The sequence below is a fragment of the Vombatus ursinus genome, unplaced genomic scaffold (assembly GCF_900497805.2).
Source record: "Vombatus ursinus unplaced genomic scaffold, bare-nosed wombat genome assembly UNPS02009062.1, whole genome shotgun sequence".
Taxonomy (NCBI): domain Eukaryota; kingdom Metazoa; phylum Chordata; class Mammalia; order Diprotodontia; family Vombatidae; genus Vombatus; species Vombatus ursinus.
The window spans coordinates 14,792,862-14,809,489 of record NW_020948840.1 but is presented as its reverse complement, the minus strand read 5'-3'; the positions used below and the strand labels follow the sequence as shown (position 1 = coordinate 14,809,489).

Sequence of the window (16,628 nt, the reverse complement as noted above, 5' to 3'; positions counted from 1 at the left end):
TTTTGGTCTTGTTCTAAGCCCCTCAGGCCTAAGGCTCCATTTGGTATCAAGTTTTGGCTGGGCAGGGGCTGGGACTCACCAAAGTTTTCTCCACCCCAGATGTCCATCGCTGCATCATACTTCCCCAGGTGATTAAACCAGGATTTGTTCATTACAAATAGCCCTCCGGAAATTATTGGGGTCCTACACATCAGGAAAAGGGAAAGGAGAGTAAGTAAAAAGAAGGCAGATGCTCTGAGAATCTCTTTTCTTCAGCACCCAGAGACCAAGGCCAGTGTCCTCGTCCTTTCTGTTCCTCTTGCAGAAGGACCAATAAATTTCCACTTTACCTGGAACAAGGACATGCACCTCAACAGGTAGCACTGCCTGGGCATTGTGCTGTCGCTCATAAATTTCATAAATTTACACCCATCAGTATGCCTCCTCCCCAAGGCCCAGGGTTCATGGCATTGACCGCAGGCTTCCAAACAGAGATGAACTTGGCACTCGGAGAAAATTTAGACATCCTCTCATGAGGATCCTGCCTTAGAAAACTCTCTTAGGAATCATATCAGTAAAGGGATAAGATGCCTGGTTACTTCAAGGAGAAGAAAACAAAAGGCTTAGGAAAGCTGCTTTATTAACTAATCGTTAATGGGAAACAGCATCTTCGTGACGCATCTCTCTGATCCTCCATAGCTCTCTTTTATTCTGGTCCGTTGAAATAATTGTAAAGTGCTTAGCACAGTGCGTGGCACATAGTAAGTATTATATAAATGTTAGCTATCATTATTATTTATTTTTCTTTCTTTCTTGACTGCCCAATAGTGGTGATGGAAGAACCATGCAGGCAGGAGGAAGGATCACAGGATTTAGAGCCAGAAAACCAATCTGGTCCAACTCCTTCAGTTTATAAACGAGGAAGCTGAGACTCCGAGAGATAAACTGACTTTTAGGATGCTGATAATCTGAAGGGAAGGCAATCAGGCAATTAGGATGGAAAATGGCCTTGAGTCCATTTATGTGATGACTGGTTGAAGTAAGGAAGGAAACCAGCACTTATTAAGCACCTTCTATGTGCCAGGCACTGGGCTAATTATTTTACAAATATTATCTCATTTGATCCTCACAACACCCCTGCAATGTAGGTGCTCTTATTATCCCCATTTTATAGCTGAAAAAACTAAGACAGTGACTTGTTCAGGGTAGTATGTGTCTGAGGCCACATCTGAACTCAAGCCTTCCTGATTCCAGGCCCAGTGTTCTATCCACTGTGCCACCAGCTGCCTTTGAAGGAATTGCGGATGTATGAAATGGAGAAGAGGGGACACTGTGGAGATAAGTACCTGAAGGATACTTGAATGGAAGGTGGATGTAAGGGAAAATGATATTACAACTAGAGCTATCCCCTGAGTTGTCCCAGGAGGTACCAAGTTTCCCCTCACTGGAGGTTTTCAGAGCCAAAGCCAAAAGGCTACTTTTCAGGTGTGTTGTGGGAGGGATTCTGTTGAAGGGTATGTGGATGGACTAGCTGGGGTTCCTTCCAACTCTGAAATTCCATGTTTCTGTGATTTGCCTGAGATTACCCAGTTGATAAGTAGCAGAATTAGGATTCAAATCCAGGTCCTCTGAATCCAAATCCAAGGAGTTAGAGAAGCTTGAGGAAGAACAGAGAGCACCATGGGACCAAAAACTGCTTTCTGTTGAGTGTAGCCAAAACTTTGTTCTGAGAATCAGAGAACACTAGGGCTGGGAGGGAGAGTAGGACTCATCTGGTTCAATCTCCTAAATGTCCATGTAAAGCCTAAAGGTGGTAAGTGACATACTCTGGGTCTCCCAATTAGTCACTGTGTGACTGAGAATAAAACTCAGGTCTCGTGTCTTCTAATCTGGTAGATGGTGTACTGTACCTAGAGTCAGGAAGACTGAGTTCAAATCCAGCCTCTGATGTTTACCATAAGTTGTCCCTGGGCAAGTCACTAATTTCTACAAGAGGAAGCTGGTGGCACAGGATAGAGAGAGAGAGAGAGACAGAGACAGACACAGAGACAGAGACAGAGACAGAGAAAGACACAGAGAGAGACAGAGACAGAGAGAGAGAGACAGAAAGACAGAGAGACAGAGACGGAGCCAGAGAAAGAGACAGACAGACAGAGAGAAAGAGACAGAGAGAGACACACAGAGACAGAGCCAGAGAGAGAGAGACAGAGACAGACTCAGAGAAAGAGAGACAGAAAGAAAGAGACAGACAGAGACACAGAGAGAGACAGAGATGGAGAAAGAGACAGAGAAACACAAGGACAGAGAGACAGAGAGAGAGACGGGGAGAGAGAGAGCGCTACAAGAAAGACCTAGTTCAAATCCACTCTTAGTCACTTACTAGTTGTGAGACCCTGGGCAAGTCACAATCTCTGACTGTTTCAGTTTCCTCAACTGAAAAATGGGGATAATAATAATGTCTACCTTGTATGGTTGTTTTAAGGATCAAATAAGATGATAATTGTAAAAGCATTTAGCACAGTGCCTGGCACATAGTGGTGCTACTCTTAGACATTAGGGACATCCTGTATAAATATCAGTGATCCCAATTCTGCAAGGGGATTGACTGGGTTTTTCCTAAGCCTGACCCCTTCCCATTGAGTTCTGTTTCTCTGATTAGCAAAATGATTCCAGGGAGAGGTCAGTTTCACAGAGGGAGCAAGAAATATTTGCCTTTAAGAAAGAGCAGAGGTAGATAGGCTGCTGGGTTTGTCCTTGACTTTGTAATGATCATCCTTCTGGAATGTCTAGATGGATAGCTTGCAAATTTTTTTCACCTATTCCCTTCCCCCTACAAGATCCTTCTACTCCTATGGCCCATGTCAATCAGTGATTGATTAATTATGCATTTATTGAGAATATCCCCTGTGCTCAGCAGAGTGAAGGCCAATGTGCCATCATCCCTCAATAGTTAGGTGATAGATGGAGAGAAAGATAGAAACAGATAGGGATAAATGAATGAGTTAATGAGTTAGAGATAAATAGATAATAAATAGATAAATGAATACGTACATACACACACACACACACACACATACACACACACACATCTGCCACAAGCAGCTCTTAGACATTGTGTAGCTTTGATTTTCTTCTCAGCATCACTGAAGAACGTAAAGGCTGGGAGGTAGGGATTGTCAGGAGGGAGAACGTGGAATCATGATAAGCTGATTCCTATCTTACTGGTTTAACTCTCAGTTTATATCAACCCTAACTATCCAGAGCTTGATGATTGTGGTCTATATCCAGGGCATCAAACACTTGGCCAGGGAGCCCATGCTGCCTCCATCACTCCTGAGTGCAGCTTGATCCAGATTAAAATGTAATTGGGAATATTTAGCAAAATAAATAAAAGTGCCATAAGACATAAATAATATTACATTTTACAACGTAATTGTATTTGTAATATTACAATATGGCACCGCAGTAATTCTCATGTCTGGGTTAGTGGCTCCTCTTTGGTCTAGGTGACCCATTTTTATCGATTTCTTGGGTCCCTCTTGCAGGTTTCCACCCTTTGCTTTGAGCAACACTCATTTGGTGGCATTCATTTGTTTACCTCAAAAATAACTGTCTCCTAATCATTCGTATCTTCCTGATGCCATTATTTAGGCATTTTAAACATAAGCACCTAGTGGGCAGTGAAAACCACGCGTTTCACGTTCTCCACGCTTGTAGAGTGCTATGTACCTCATGGATATCATAAATTCTGCTGGTGATGCTACAGTCCTAAGGCCAGTCCCTGGGTATTCTAAATGAACTTAACTCTAGATCAGGCTGAATCTCTAATCCCAGTTTTGCACATGTCTGCCCTTGGTGGCACAGGGGCCGGAGCAATGGGCTTGGAGTCAAGAAGAATTAAATTTAAATCCTGCCTCTTTCACCTACTGGCTGAATTGCTGTTGTTCTTGTTGAGTCATTTTCAATTGTGTCCAACTCTTCATAACCCAATTTGGGGGTTTTCTTGGCAAAGATACTGAAGTGGTTTGCCATTTCCTTCTCCAGCTCATTTTACAGATGAGGAAACTGGGGCAAACAGGGTTAAGTGACTTGCCCAGGGTCACACAGCTAGTAAGTATCACAAGCCAAATTTGAACTCACGAAGATGAGTCTTCTTGACTCCAAGCCTGGCACTCTGTGCACTATGGAGCCACTCAGCTGCCCTGTATTGACTGAATGACCCTCGGCAAATCACTTAGCCTCTTTCAATCTCAGTGACCCTGCCTCATCTTTAAATCTGTGACCCTGTAACATAGAGGTTGGATTAAAGGGATTTGATGCAGTCAGTCAAACAGGTCAGTGCAAATCCAATCCAATTCCTGGATTAAAAAAACACAAAATGTACAGCATCATATTCATATGCAAATGACAGATGTTTCACTATAATTATCTACTCATGGCAATGCTTATGATTATTCCATACTTCCCTTCTTATTACTTAACTCCATACTGACATAGCCTGGTAATCGCTGACATCCTCTTGCTACAACATTCCAGGCCCTTGTAGGGGCTGTCCTGTGCACCATGTATGTATCAATAAGCAATAGGCCCCCAGAGGAGAAAATGTGGACTAATTTTGTCCCAGGGCATTCATAGGGGTTCAAACTGAATTGTCAAAAATTTCTCCAATGTTGCATCCAGTCTGCCTAAACAGCATGCAAATGGTAAAAGTGGAATTCCTATCTATATGTCATGATGGTGGATGTCCCTAAGAGAAGTCAGAAGAACTGGGTTTGATTCCTGGACTGCTACATAGAAACTGTACAACCCTGGGCAAGCCTGCAAAATGTTCCTTCCTCACTCCTACCTCATAGAATTAATCCTTCATTTCCTTAAAAGTCAGTTCAGGTGTGAAGACTTTTCTGATCCCTCTGGTAGCTGGTATCCCACATGTCACATTACACTGTGTATTTTGTATGTACTTTGGAAATACTTGTACATATCAATGGTCTCTCTCCCAAAAGAAAGTAAGCTGGTTGAGGGGCAGGGATTGTTTTACTTTTGGCTTTGCATTTCCAAAGCTTAGCGCAGTCCCTGGCATGTAGTGTGTGCACACACACACACATACACACACATATATGATATATGTGACATATATGTGATGTGTAGATAGGTAGTATACGTGCTTGTTGGTTGAAGTCACCTCTTTGAGCTCTAAAATGGGGATGATAATATTTGCACTAAATAATACTTGGTTATATCTAAAATGTGGATGATAACATTTGCACGAATAACTCAGTTATATAGTACTTTGAGGATGACAAAGCACTTTCCTCTGTGAAAAGGGTAGGGAATGAATGGTCACTCTGCTTTTGAGAGGATACTGTAGAGGAGAGGTTAAGTAGCCAGTACCCTGTCCATAAGTGACATTACTTTTTCCATCACACTGACTTGCCTTTCTTGAGATCACATACTCGGCAAGTATGGTAGCCAGAAGAACAAGAATACTATAAGTTGTGCAAAGTCAATTGATACAATGATCTTGTCTGTCAATATATATGTAGCACTCTGCTCTTGTAATCCCTTGACTCTGACAAGAGGAAAGAGATATTATTATTCATTATCTCTTCTTTGGGACCATTGTTGATTTTTCACTTATTCAAACTCCTTTTAGGGATCTTTCAATTTACAATGTTGTCACTATGCATAATTTTTCCAGTTCTAGTTTCCTGGTTCTCTGCATCAGTCATACAAATCTTCCCACACTTCTCCAAATTCCTCAATTTAATTTTTCGCTGCATAGTACTGTTCTATTATGGTTAAATACTACAGATTAGTCAGGCATTTCCCAATCAACTGACACTTACTTTGTTTCATGTCTTTTGCTACCATGAAAGTGCTGTTGTGAATACTGGACTTCTGTTTTTGTCTTTGAAGCCCTTTAGGATATATACCCAGTAGTAAGATCACTGGGTTGAAGTATGTGAATACACAAGTCACTTTCCTTGTATAGTTCCAAATTGTTTTCAGAGTCAGTGGAGCACCATCAAAAATATATTAGTGTGCCTGTTTTCCATAGGCCCTACAGTTTTCTTCTATACTTTGCAAATTTTTAGGGTATTAGGGAAACCTCAGAGTTTTTTTAATTTATAATTCCCTTCTGAATGAATTGGAGCACTTTTTTCATATAGTCATTAATATTTTGAAATTCATTTGAAATTATTCATATCCTTTAATCACTCAATCATTGGTAAGTAGCTTTTGACATTTATCACATTTCCATTAGTTTCCCATAGATCTTTTTATCAGTAAAATTAGGTGTAGAGTTTCATGTGCAATCATCTTTTTTACTATTCTACTATGTTATGGAAATGTTTATTTTATTTATTTTTTTTCCCATGAGGCAATTGGGGTTAAGTGACTTGCCCAGAGTCACACAGCAAACGAGTATTATGTGTCTAAGGCCACATTTGAACTCAGGTCCTCCTGACTCCAGGGCAGGCACCGTATCCACTACGCTACCTAGCTGCTCCTGTTTTATTTCTTAAGTTCAGGATAGAAGTTTTTTTTAAAAAAGTTGTAATAGGCATAAAGATTTTTACTTACTTGATGGGCTGAATGGGATCCACACGTAGGGCCTTTTCCCTGAGGGAAAGCTCTTCCCACTTGAAATGGAGTGTCCAGTCAAACCCTAAACCATAGCAAAAAATAATATATGTGTATACACACACAAATACACACACACATGTTTATATATACATGTGTATGTATATATGTGTATAAATGCATACTAAATATTTATATATGTATGTATGTGTGTGTGTATATATATATATATATATATATATGTCCCCCTTAAACTTTGAGATGCATAAGAAACAAACATGTCATCCCCCCATTGACTTCCTTTATGCATTTCCTTTGGAAGTGCTTAAATGCACCCAGTAGTACCTGTAGGGTTTGGTAAGGAAGTGTTCACTTGGCCTATGCAATGGGAAAAATTATTAGCTCTTTTAGAGGCATATTATTTCAAGTTCACAGCCTCCCCCACTAGCCATGTCCTCTTTGAAGCCAGGTTGGATCCATGCAACAAAGAGTCAGACTTGGAGAAATACCTCAGGGGCCGGGTCTTTGAACAAGAGTAAATAAAAGAGGTCAAAGCAATGAGTCACACACATACATAAGTGACATAATGGTATGTTAAAATGAATACAACTGAGATTCCCTGGGGTATTTTCCTGATTTTTTGTGAGTAGGACTGTCAGAGCCCTGATCCCCAACTCTGAATTTAAATGATATTAAAAGGAGGTTTGGGGTAGATTATTTGACCTGGAGATAATTTGGCCTTTCTCAAAAAAAAAACAAAACAAAACAAAACAAAAAAAAACCTTTATCCTATTCCCCTAGCACAGGACTTGGATAATTACTAAGGAGAAAGTAGTATTAGGGCCAGAGGTTCTTAGGAACTAAACTCAGGACCCCAATTATCAGGGAATCCTTACTTCAGCCCCTATTCTCTTTGGTTAGGTTATATTGAGATTCCCAAAACTTCACCCATGCCTTTATGATTCTAAGGTGAAGGGTCAGAACCTACTACCACACTCGGAGCTGGGCATCCAAGTGACGACATCGATAGTTTTTTCTTTCTTTCTTCCCTTACTATATTTTCCTATGATCAATCATTCGGTGACAAGAAAATTTCTTACTGGGGAAAGAAACCAGCCCCACTCACCACCTCTCATGTCCGGGGAAGAAGACACGTAGGCAAAAGTGTCTCGGTTAATGATGTCAATTACTGGACATACCACCCGTGTAGGATCCTGAAAAATAATACACATACCTCTATATTGCTTTATGCCTGACTCACTTTATATGGACACAATCAGAGAGGTAGGTCAATGGAGCTGTGGCATCAGGAAGACAGTAGCTGCTGCCAATAGTCCTAATGAGGGCACCTATTTCTCTTCCAATTTGAGGCTACCTTCAGATGGTACATAAAAGCAGTGGAACCCAAAATCACTGGGCTGATGTTTATTACCAGATGGCCCATTACATCATGGTTGCAGAGCTAACTATATTAGAAGAAGGGGAGCCAGGTTAGACTTCTTTGGTGGAGTACTGAGGTGGTATTTCTGGGCATTTCTCTCTGTGTGTTTCCACGTGTTGTTTGTATTCCTGAAAAAATATTATGTACAAGGCTCTGCTGTAAGCTCCCTAAGATATTGGGCAGAAGACCCAGTAAGGTTAGACAATCACAGAATCTCAGAGTCAGAAAGGACCTCAGAGGCCACCTATAATACACTCAACAAGTGGGAGGCCAGACTTCTGGGAGTCAAGATGGTGGAATAAGCAGTAAATCACTGTAACTTTCCCATATTCACCTCCAAACGACCATAAGATAGCACCCCAAAACAAATCCTGGGACAGAAGAACCAGCAAAAAGACGGGTTGAAACAATCTTTTAGCCCAAGAAACTTGGAAGATCAGCAAGAAAGATCCATCTCACTTGGGTAAAAGGGGGGAATACATTTCAGGAAGGGTCCCAGAAAGCCAGCAGCAAGCCCCACCTCAGCAAACGAGTGGGAGATCCTGAGCCCCAGTGTGGTTGAGCAGGCAAACACCAACACCAGGACCCCAATGTGCCTTAGCATAGTCAGGGAACTGGCAGACTCCAGCTCTGAGAACCACCACATGGTGCAGTGTAGCCCTGGGGAAACAGGCATCCTCCAGCAGCCAGACCTCCCCGTACTTCAGTGTAACCCCAGGGAAATGCAGAAACACCCCATCAGGCCTCAGCACACACCAGATACCACCACTATGACCCCACCTCAGCACCAAGTAAGCTGACAGACCCCTACAAGCCTCTAGCAGTGCCAATCAGCCCTTACCCCACTTCCTCAGCACAGCACCAGACATGAGGATCTCCCATGGGCTGATGGGCAACATCAGCACAAGAACAGGTAAACAGCCAGGGCCTGAAGCCATGGGCACAAGAAGCCTGAGACACTGTCCCCTCCCCCCAGGTGCTGAACTCAAATTTAAAGAAAGGAAAAAAAAACCCCACCTCCCAAAAAAAAAAAAAGATGAGCAAGAAAAGAAAAGAATCTGACCATAGAAAGTTATTATGTTGACAGGGAAGACCAAGACACAAACTCAGAAGAAGACAACAAGGTCAAAACACCTATGGACAAAACCCCAAAGAAAAATGGGAAGTGGTCTCAAGCCCAGAAAGAAATCATGGAAGAGCTCAAAAAGGAGCTTACAAGTCATATAAGAGAGGTAGAAGAAAAAGTGGGAAAAGAAATGAGAGTAGTGCAAGAGAATTATGAAAAAGGAGTCAACAGCTTGGAAAATTGCTTAAAAAGTAGAAATGGCCAAATAGAAAAGGAGATAACAAAAACCCACTGAAGAAAACAACTCCTTAAAGATCACAACTGGCCAAATGGAAAAGAAAGTACAAAAGCTAATTAAGGAAAACAACAACTTAAAAATTAGAATTCGGCTAGTGGAAACTAATGACTTTATGAGACATCAAGAATCAAACAAATTCAAAAGAATGAAAAAATGGAAGAAAATGTAAAATACCTCATGGGAAAAACAACTGACCTGGAAAAAAGATCCAGGAGAGACAATATCAGAATCACTGGACTACCTGAAAGTCATAATAAAAAACAGGACTTTGACAGCATCTTTCAAGAAATTATCAAGGAAAATTGCCCTGATGTCTTGGAACCAGAGGGCAAAATAGGCATTAAAAGAATCCACTAATCACCTCAAGAAAGAGATCCCAAAATAAAAACTCCAAGGAACATTATAGCCAAATTTCAGAACTATAGGTCAAGTAAAAAATACTACAAGTGGCCAGAAAGAAACAATTCAAATATCGGGAAATAATCATAATTCCCCCATCTTCTATGTGTGAAGCTGATTGTTTGAACCTCAGTATAAGACTTGACATTTATCCCTACTGAATTTTGACTCATTAGCTTTGGCCTAATGTTCTAGCTTGTCAATACTTTTTTGAATCAATTGTGACTATCATCCAGTATTTTAGCCATCCCTGGCAGCTTTGTTACCTTAAAATTTTATAGGCAAAACATTCAGGACTGTGGAGTTGAGCTGGAAAAGACCTTAGGGGTCATCTGGTCTAGCCCCTTCATCTTAAAGATGAGGAAACTGAAGCCCAGGGAGGTTAAATTATTTTCCATTGTCACTGAGGTAGTAAGAATCAAAAGCAAGATTTGAACACGGGTCCAATCTCTTCCTATTGTACCACCTTGCCTTTGTCCAAGTCACTGATAAAAAAATGTTAATTAGCATAGGACCAAATATAAATCCATGGGATTCTCCACGAATGACCTCCTCTGAAGTTGATATCAAGCCATTAACAAATTGTGAATAAATAAACTGCTAACTCCCTGGTAGAATCTTTGTTCTACACATTCAATCAATTCTGCACCCACCTATAATAATTATGCTATTGTCTCACTCACATCTCTCCATTTTTTTCCGTAACTCAATTTAATTCAATAAACATTTATTAAACACCTTCTATTTGCAAGGCACTAATTTAGATAGAAAGACAATACAGAAATAGTTCTTTCCTTTAAGGAATTTACATTGTACTGGGAGAGGCACAACAGGTACATAGACAAATAAATTCAAAGTAGGCACACTGTTGTAAAAAAAAAATTCAAGAGGGAGAAAATGAGATATGTGTTAAATACATTCCTATCATCTAAACAAACTATAGCCAAACTCTAAAAGCACTGTGGTGGAATGGAAAATGATGGTCCCAGAGTCAGGAAGACCTGGGTTCAAGTCTCATCTCAGATGCTTACTGTCTACGTGATTCTTGGTAAAGTCACTTAAACTGGGTCTCAATATCCTCATCAGGAAAATGATAGACTGAGTTGATGTCCTCTTATGATCCTAACGGTTCTATATCTATAGCAATCCTGGGATCTACCTCTTTACCAACTGTCAACAAAGGAAAGTAGGTTAATCTGTTCTCAATAAAGCTCTCTGATCACTGCTTCCTTTTCTACATATTCAATAACCATCCCTTTAAAATATGCTCTACTCTTTTGACAAGAAGTGAAGTCAATCTCATTGGCCAATAGTTTCAAAGCTTCTTATTCCCTTCGTTTCATTATGGGGTCAATGTTGACCATGCTCCAATCTACATTACAACTTCTCATTGTCCAAGACCTTTCAGAGACCCTAGATAGTGGCTCAAGGCTCATATCTGTAAGTCATTTTTGTACCATAGGAAGTCATTCATCTGGCTCTGGTGAATTGAACTCATGTGGGGAAGCTGGGTGCTTTCTTACTGCCTTCCTATTTAATATGAGTATCAGTTGCCTATTAGCTATTTTTGTTTTGTCCCTTAGAGTCCAAAGATCATTATCTTTGCAGAGAAAACAGAAGGAAAGTACAAATTGAGCAGCTCTGCTGTTTCTCGCCCACAAAGCAATGTGGTACAGTGGGAAAAAGTGGAAATGGAGTCAGAAAAAATGGAACTGAGTTTGCATCCTGACTTTGCAACTTACTTCCAGCATGATCTCCAACAAGTCACTTAATATCTCTTTGGACCTCATTTCCTCATTTCTAAAATGAAGGGGGCCTAACTGGATGATCTCTAAGGTCCCTTTGAGCCCTGAATCTATAAGCCTATGATCTGTTTTCATGATCCTATTTGTCCTCAGCAGGGCACTTCTCTTTATTTAATTCTCTTTTGTTCCCCAAATAATGCTTAAAAAAAAGCACAACAACCCTGCCAACCCCATCCCCTCATTTTCTTTTCCTGAGCTTTGGTACTTCTGTTCCCACACCATACTATTATATCCATTGTCCATTACCTGCCCTCCTTTCCATCTTCTGTATATTTCTTTTTAAAACGTGTTTTCATTGATCCATTCCCTGTACATGATATAGGAATTATACTACATAAATGCTAACTCACTTCCCTTCCCCTGTGTCACGAGGTCACTGATAACTATGTCCTCAATGCCACACATTCTCATTTCCCCCTTCTCTTTAGATCCCTTGTGGTAGAGTCTGCGGGATCCTGACATCAGGTGCAGGGTGAGCAGATTCTCACAATAATATCGCCCGAGGCATTTCTAACTGGTGCCTTCATAAACTGCACAGGGCAATAACAGCCGGTTCATGCAGCTTGTAGGTACCTGGCACTCTTTAATAGCGTTAAATAGTTTGGGGAATTGGGAGGGAACTAAGCAGGGTAGAGAATGGAAGGAAAGAGAAGGAAGAGGGGACAAACTCTGAGGATCTGACTGTGAATCTCAGTATATGAACCCTGTGGCTTCCACGTACCTCTGTCTTCTCCCAAGATTATCAATGTCAACACACAGGCCTTTCTTCCCCCAGTAAAAAAAGTGGGACATTCCACTGCTCTGATTCTGGCCACTCCTATGTTCCTAGAGGCTAACAGGTCCAGAGATTTCAAGCAGAAGTTGCCATCATGGTCATCTAGGCTAATCTTATTTTACAGATGAAGAAACTGAGGCACAGAGGGGTTAAGTGATTTGCCAAATGTAACTCAAGGAGTAAGTGGCCGGGTCAGGATTTGAGCTTGGGTTCTCTAAATCTGGCACTGTTTTCACTGGGAGCTGTGTAGCCTGGGATGAAAAAGGGGAATATGGGAAGAGCAGAGCTTCTCCCCTTGGTGTTCCTGGCTCTGTTGTAGCTTGTTTTTTTCTGACTTTCAGGATGGAGAAAAGCTTCTGCTTGGTTACTACATAGCTGGGAGAACATTGGTGATGGATCAGTTTTCTGCATATGAACTGCCTCAGGGACACAGAGGGAGAAAAAGTCCTATCCTCTGTAGTTCTGGGGAAAAGAAAAAGAAAAAGAAAAAGACTTATGGATACAAAAATATAGCAGCATTTTTTTTTCATAACAGCCTAAACTATAAACTAAGGGATTGCCTAAGAGGAAGGGCTAGACAAAGGGTGGCATGTGAATGTGATAGACTATTCTTGTGCCATAAGAAATGATGAAGTGAACAATTTTAGAGAAAGTATCAAAGTCTTCGTTGAATTGATACAGAGAGAAGTGAGCAGAACCCAGAGAAAAAACAGCAATGACATTATGAAGAGAAACAACCTTGAAAGACTTTGCAGCTCTCATCAATGCAATGCTGTCATAATTTCAGAAGAGTGAGGAGGAAACATACTGCTTACCTCCTGCCAGAGAGGTAATGGACTTAAAATGCATAAGGAGACCTACATTTTTAGATATGGACAATGGGGGAATTTGTTTCTCTGGACTATGGAGCTTTGTTATGATGGTTTTTCTTTTTCTTTTTCTTTTTCTTTTTTATTATTTAGCTGGAAGGACAATGGTAGGGAAAGAGAATAAATTAGGTTTTCAAAATCATCTATTTATTAATAAAACGTGTATAGCTCTGACCATGTCAAGAAGTTCATTCTTTTCTCCAAGAAAAAATACAAACTCCTCTGTTTCTCTGTTAGGCATTTAAAACTCTTCACAATTTGACTCCAGTCTAATTTTCCAGGATTACTGAACATTACTTCCTTTCACAAACTCCATCTTCCTGACAAACTGACCTTTGCTCTGCCCTGTCTACAACATTCCATTTCCCATCTTTGTACAGGAGCCCTCCCTCCACCCCATGCCTGAAATGTCCTCCTTCTGTACCTGGACTTTAGAGAATAGAATCTCTAGCTTCTTTCAAAGTGTAACTCACGTGCCACCTCTTGTAAGCAAACTATCTTGGTGCCCTTGTTCCTAATATATCTCGCACTTTGTGTGTTGTTTGTATGGGTTTCGTATTTACTTATCTGTGTATTTGGTGTCTCCTAAGAGAATGTAAGTTCCTTGAGGGCAGAGAATATGTGGTTTTTGTCTGTATATCCTTGGCACCTAGCACAATATTTAGTAGGTGCTGAATAAATGTTTGTTGACTGAATGAAAGATGAGTTGAAGCAAAGAGGAATAGTAGAGCCCAGAATCCCTCAAATTAATCACCAAAGACAGACTGTTTTATGCCTCTGGGTCACTTTTCATCTCACAGAAAGGGACCTTTTTCTCTGCTCAAAGTCATTTTATTGGACCAATCCATCTCTCTCCAAATTAAGCTATCTTCTTGCTTTAAGATACAGAGTCACGGAACCCCTAATTTGAAGACCAAACACTTAATTTGCTCCTTAGATTCTCACGAGTCATTCATTCTGGCAGACTCTGGTTACTGAGTGACTCTGAAATCCAGAATTGGCCTAAATGAAAAGAAACACTCATTTTTGATGTGATGCTCCTTTCTCTCAAGGGTGTGTGTGTGTGTGTGTGTGTGTGTGTGTGTGTGTGTGTGTGTGTAGCTCATCTATATTCTTCTCACTGTGGTCATTGCTGAATTTGGGGACATGTTCAGGATGACCTCCACAGGTGTAGGTGCATGCACACACACACACACACACACACACACACACACACACACACATATTATGTAGAGCCAGCAGGTTAAATTGTCCCTTAGAGTCTAGTAACAATGCCATTCATGGGATCATATGACAGTCCTACCCTCTCATTTTATAGGTGAGAAAGCTAAAGCCCAGAGAGATTAAATGATTTGTCCTCAGTTAAAGAGGAAGAAATGAGCAGAACCATAATATGAATCGAATTCCTCTGACTCCAATTCAATCACTACATTGCTTAACATCCTTCAATGCCTCCCTGTTACCTGTTAAATTCAGCCAAAACTCAAGGCCTTCTACTATAGTTCCAACATCCTTTTCCAGGCTTTTTTCACATGGCCCCTAAGTAGCAATAAAACAACAGTATGTCAGAGTGGATAAAGATCTGGCCCTTAAAGTCACAAAGATCAGGCTTAAAGTCCTGTCTTTGACACATATGGGCTATGTGACCCTGGACAAGTCACTTAACCTCTGAATAGCCCAGGAAACTCTCTGAGGTGCAAAGAAGGTGCCAATCTACATTTATGGAGGGAATTTCCTCATTGGGAGTCCTTTATACCTGAGAAATCACAGGTCTAGTCCTCACCCTCCCAGCTCCCATATCCCCTAAGCTTGGGAAAAATTGAATTGTTTGTTGACATGTGCATTGATTCCTCTCTGTCTCTGCCCATCCTGCTTTCTCTACCTAGAATACTCTTCCCTTTTCAACTACCAAAATCCTAACTTCTTCAAGGCCCAACTCAAGAATCATGGCCTTCATGATGTTGCTAACAGCTAACAATCTATCCTTCCTCCAAACTGTGCCTCCCCCACCCCACCCCCACAAAAGAGAGGAAAATGAAGAGGAAAAAGGAAGTAGATATGTAAAAGTTGACACTTATTTCAAGAAATAGCATGCAATTGAAAAGGAGAGGTGGGGAAACAAGGGGATTTTTCAATGCTTGAATCACCAATATGGGAAAAGCTTTTGATAGCTTTATCTGGTCCTCTTAACTCTTTGTTTTCGAAAATCCCAAACTCTGATTAGAATTCCCAGTTTTTACTGTCACTTACAAGATAAAGTCTGGGCAGCTAGGTGGAGCAGTGGATATGATGACAGGCCTGGATTCAGGAAGACCCGAGTTCAAATTTGGCCTCAGACACTTTCTAGCTGTGTGATTCTGGCCAAGTCACTTAACCCTCTTTTCCTCATCTATAAAATGAGTTGGAGAAGGAAATGGCAAATGACTCCATTATCTTTGCCAAGAAATGGGGTCATAACAAATCAGACATGACTAAAAAATGACTGAAAAAGATGAAGTCACTTTTTGTCCCAAGACAAGATTTCTATGCAGGTGCACATGCTCACACATACATAGACACACAGACACATACACACATATATATACACACAGTGCTCTAACATCTTAAATGACAGATTTCAGAAGTACCATCACATGTTCTTTATGGTTTTCAGAGTCTGGGTCTAGTCACGAATTGCCCTGGGAGGGCTAGAGCCAGTCAGACAGCACTCTGTCTGCTTGGCTAATCTCTCTGCAATGAAAACTTTAGCAAGAGCCCTGCAATCTAGAAGAGATAAAAAGAAAGATATCAGAAGAGCAATGTGGATGGAATGGATCCAATGCTACGATTCCTGGCTGTCTTAATAACTACTGAATTCACAAAGGGAAGGAGCAGTTTGGACCTGAGTAATTACTCTGTCTCAGACTTAGGTGTGATGGAGCTGAAAGGTTCTTCTGCCTTGAGGAGAAATGAAGCCCTGATGGATTGGTTCTTTACATAGCTAGATCTAGGAAGCTGTGAGATAGTCTTCTTGAATGAAAAAGGAATGAGAGATTCTACCCAGGATGAGAGGAGACCTAGGACAGACTCAGAAACCTCGGGCAGGAAAGAATCCTTTAAGATTTGCTCCTAAAATCACAATGAGCAAATACTCTGAAAACAAGGGACCTTTCCACAAAGTTGATCTATCTATGGAGAGGTCTGGGGGAAGTCCAGTACTCACTACTGGGCCAACAAGCTAAGGTGAGACCATTAGAAGGTCCATTTATAGGCTTCTTGAATTTGGGCCAAGAACTAGATCCAACCATAAAATGGGAATTCTCAAGATTTTAATTGAAAGACCCTCTAGGAGCAGTAGGAGGCCTCAAGGCCTAAAGCTATGTGGGTACATATCCTTCTCTTCGGATGGTGGAAGCAGTCAAAGGGGGGGGG

At 41.0% G+C, this 16,628-nt stretch overlaps 1 protein-coding gene across 1 annotated transcript in view; it reads right to left on the bottom strand.

The window, feature by feature from the left end:
* GALNT14 (polypeptide N-acetylgalactosaminyltransferase 14) overlaps positions 1–16,628 on the bottom strand; it is a 323,867-nt gene that overhangs the window by 55,397 nt on the left and 251,842 nt on the right. The window contains exons 7-9 of the mRNA XM_027850529.1: positions 7,691–7,778; positions 6,565–6,649; positions 80–183 (exon numbers count right to left, since the gene is read on the bottom strand). Coding sequence (XP_027706330.1) covers positions 80–183; positions 6,565–6,649; positions 7,691–7,778 — 277 coding nt within the window. The remainder of the gene's footprint in view (positions 1–79; positions 184–6,564; positions 6,650–7,690; positions 7,779–16,628) is intronic.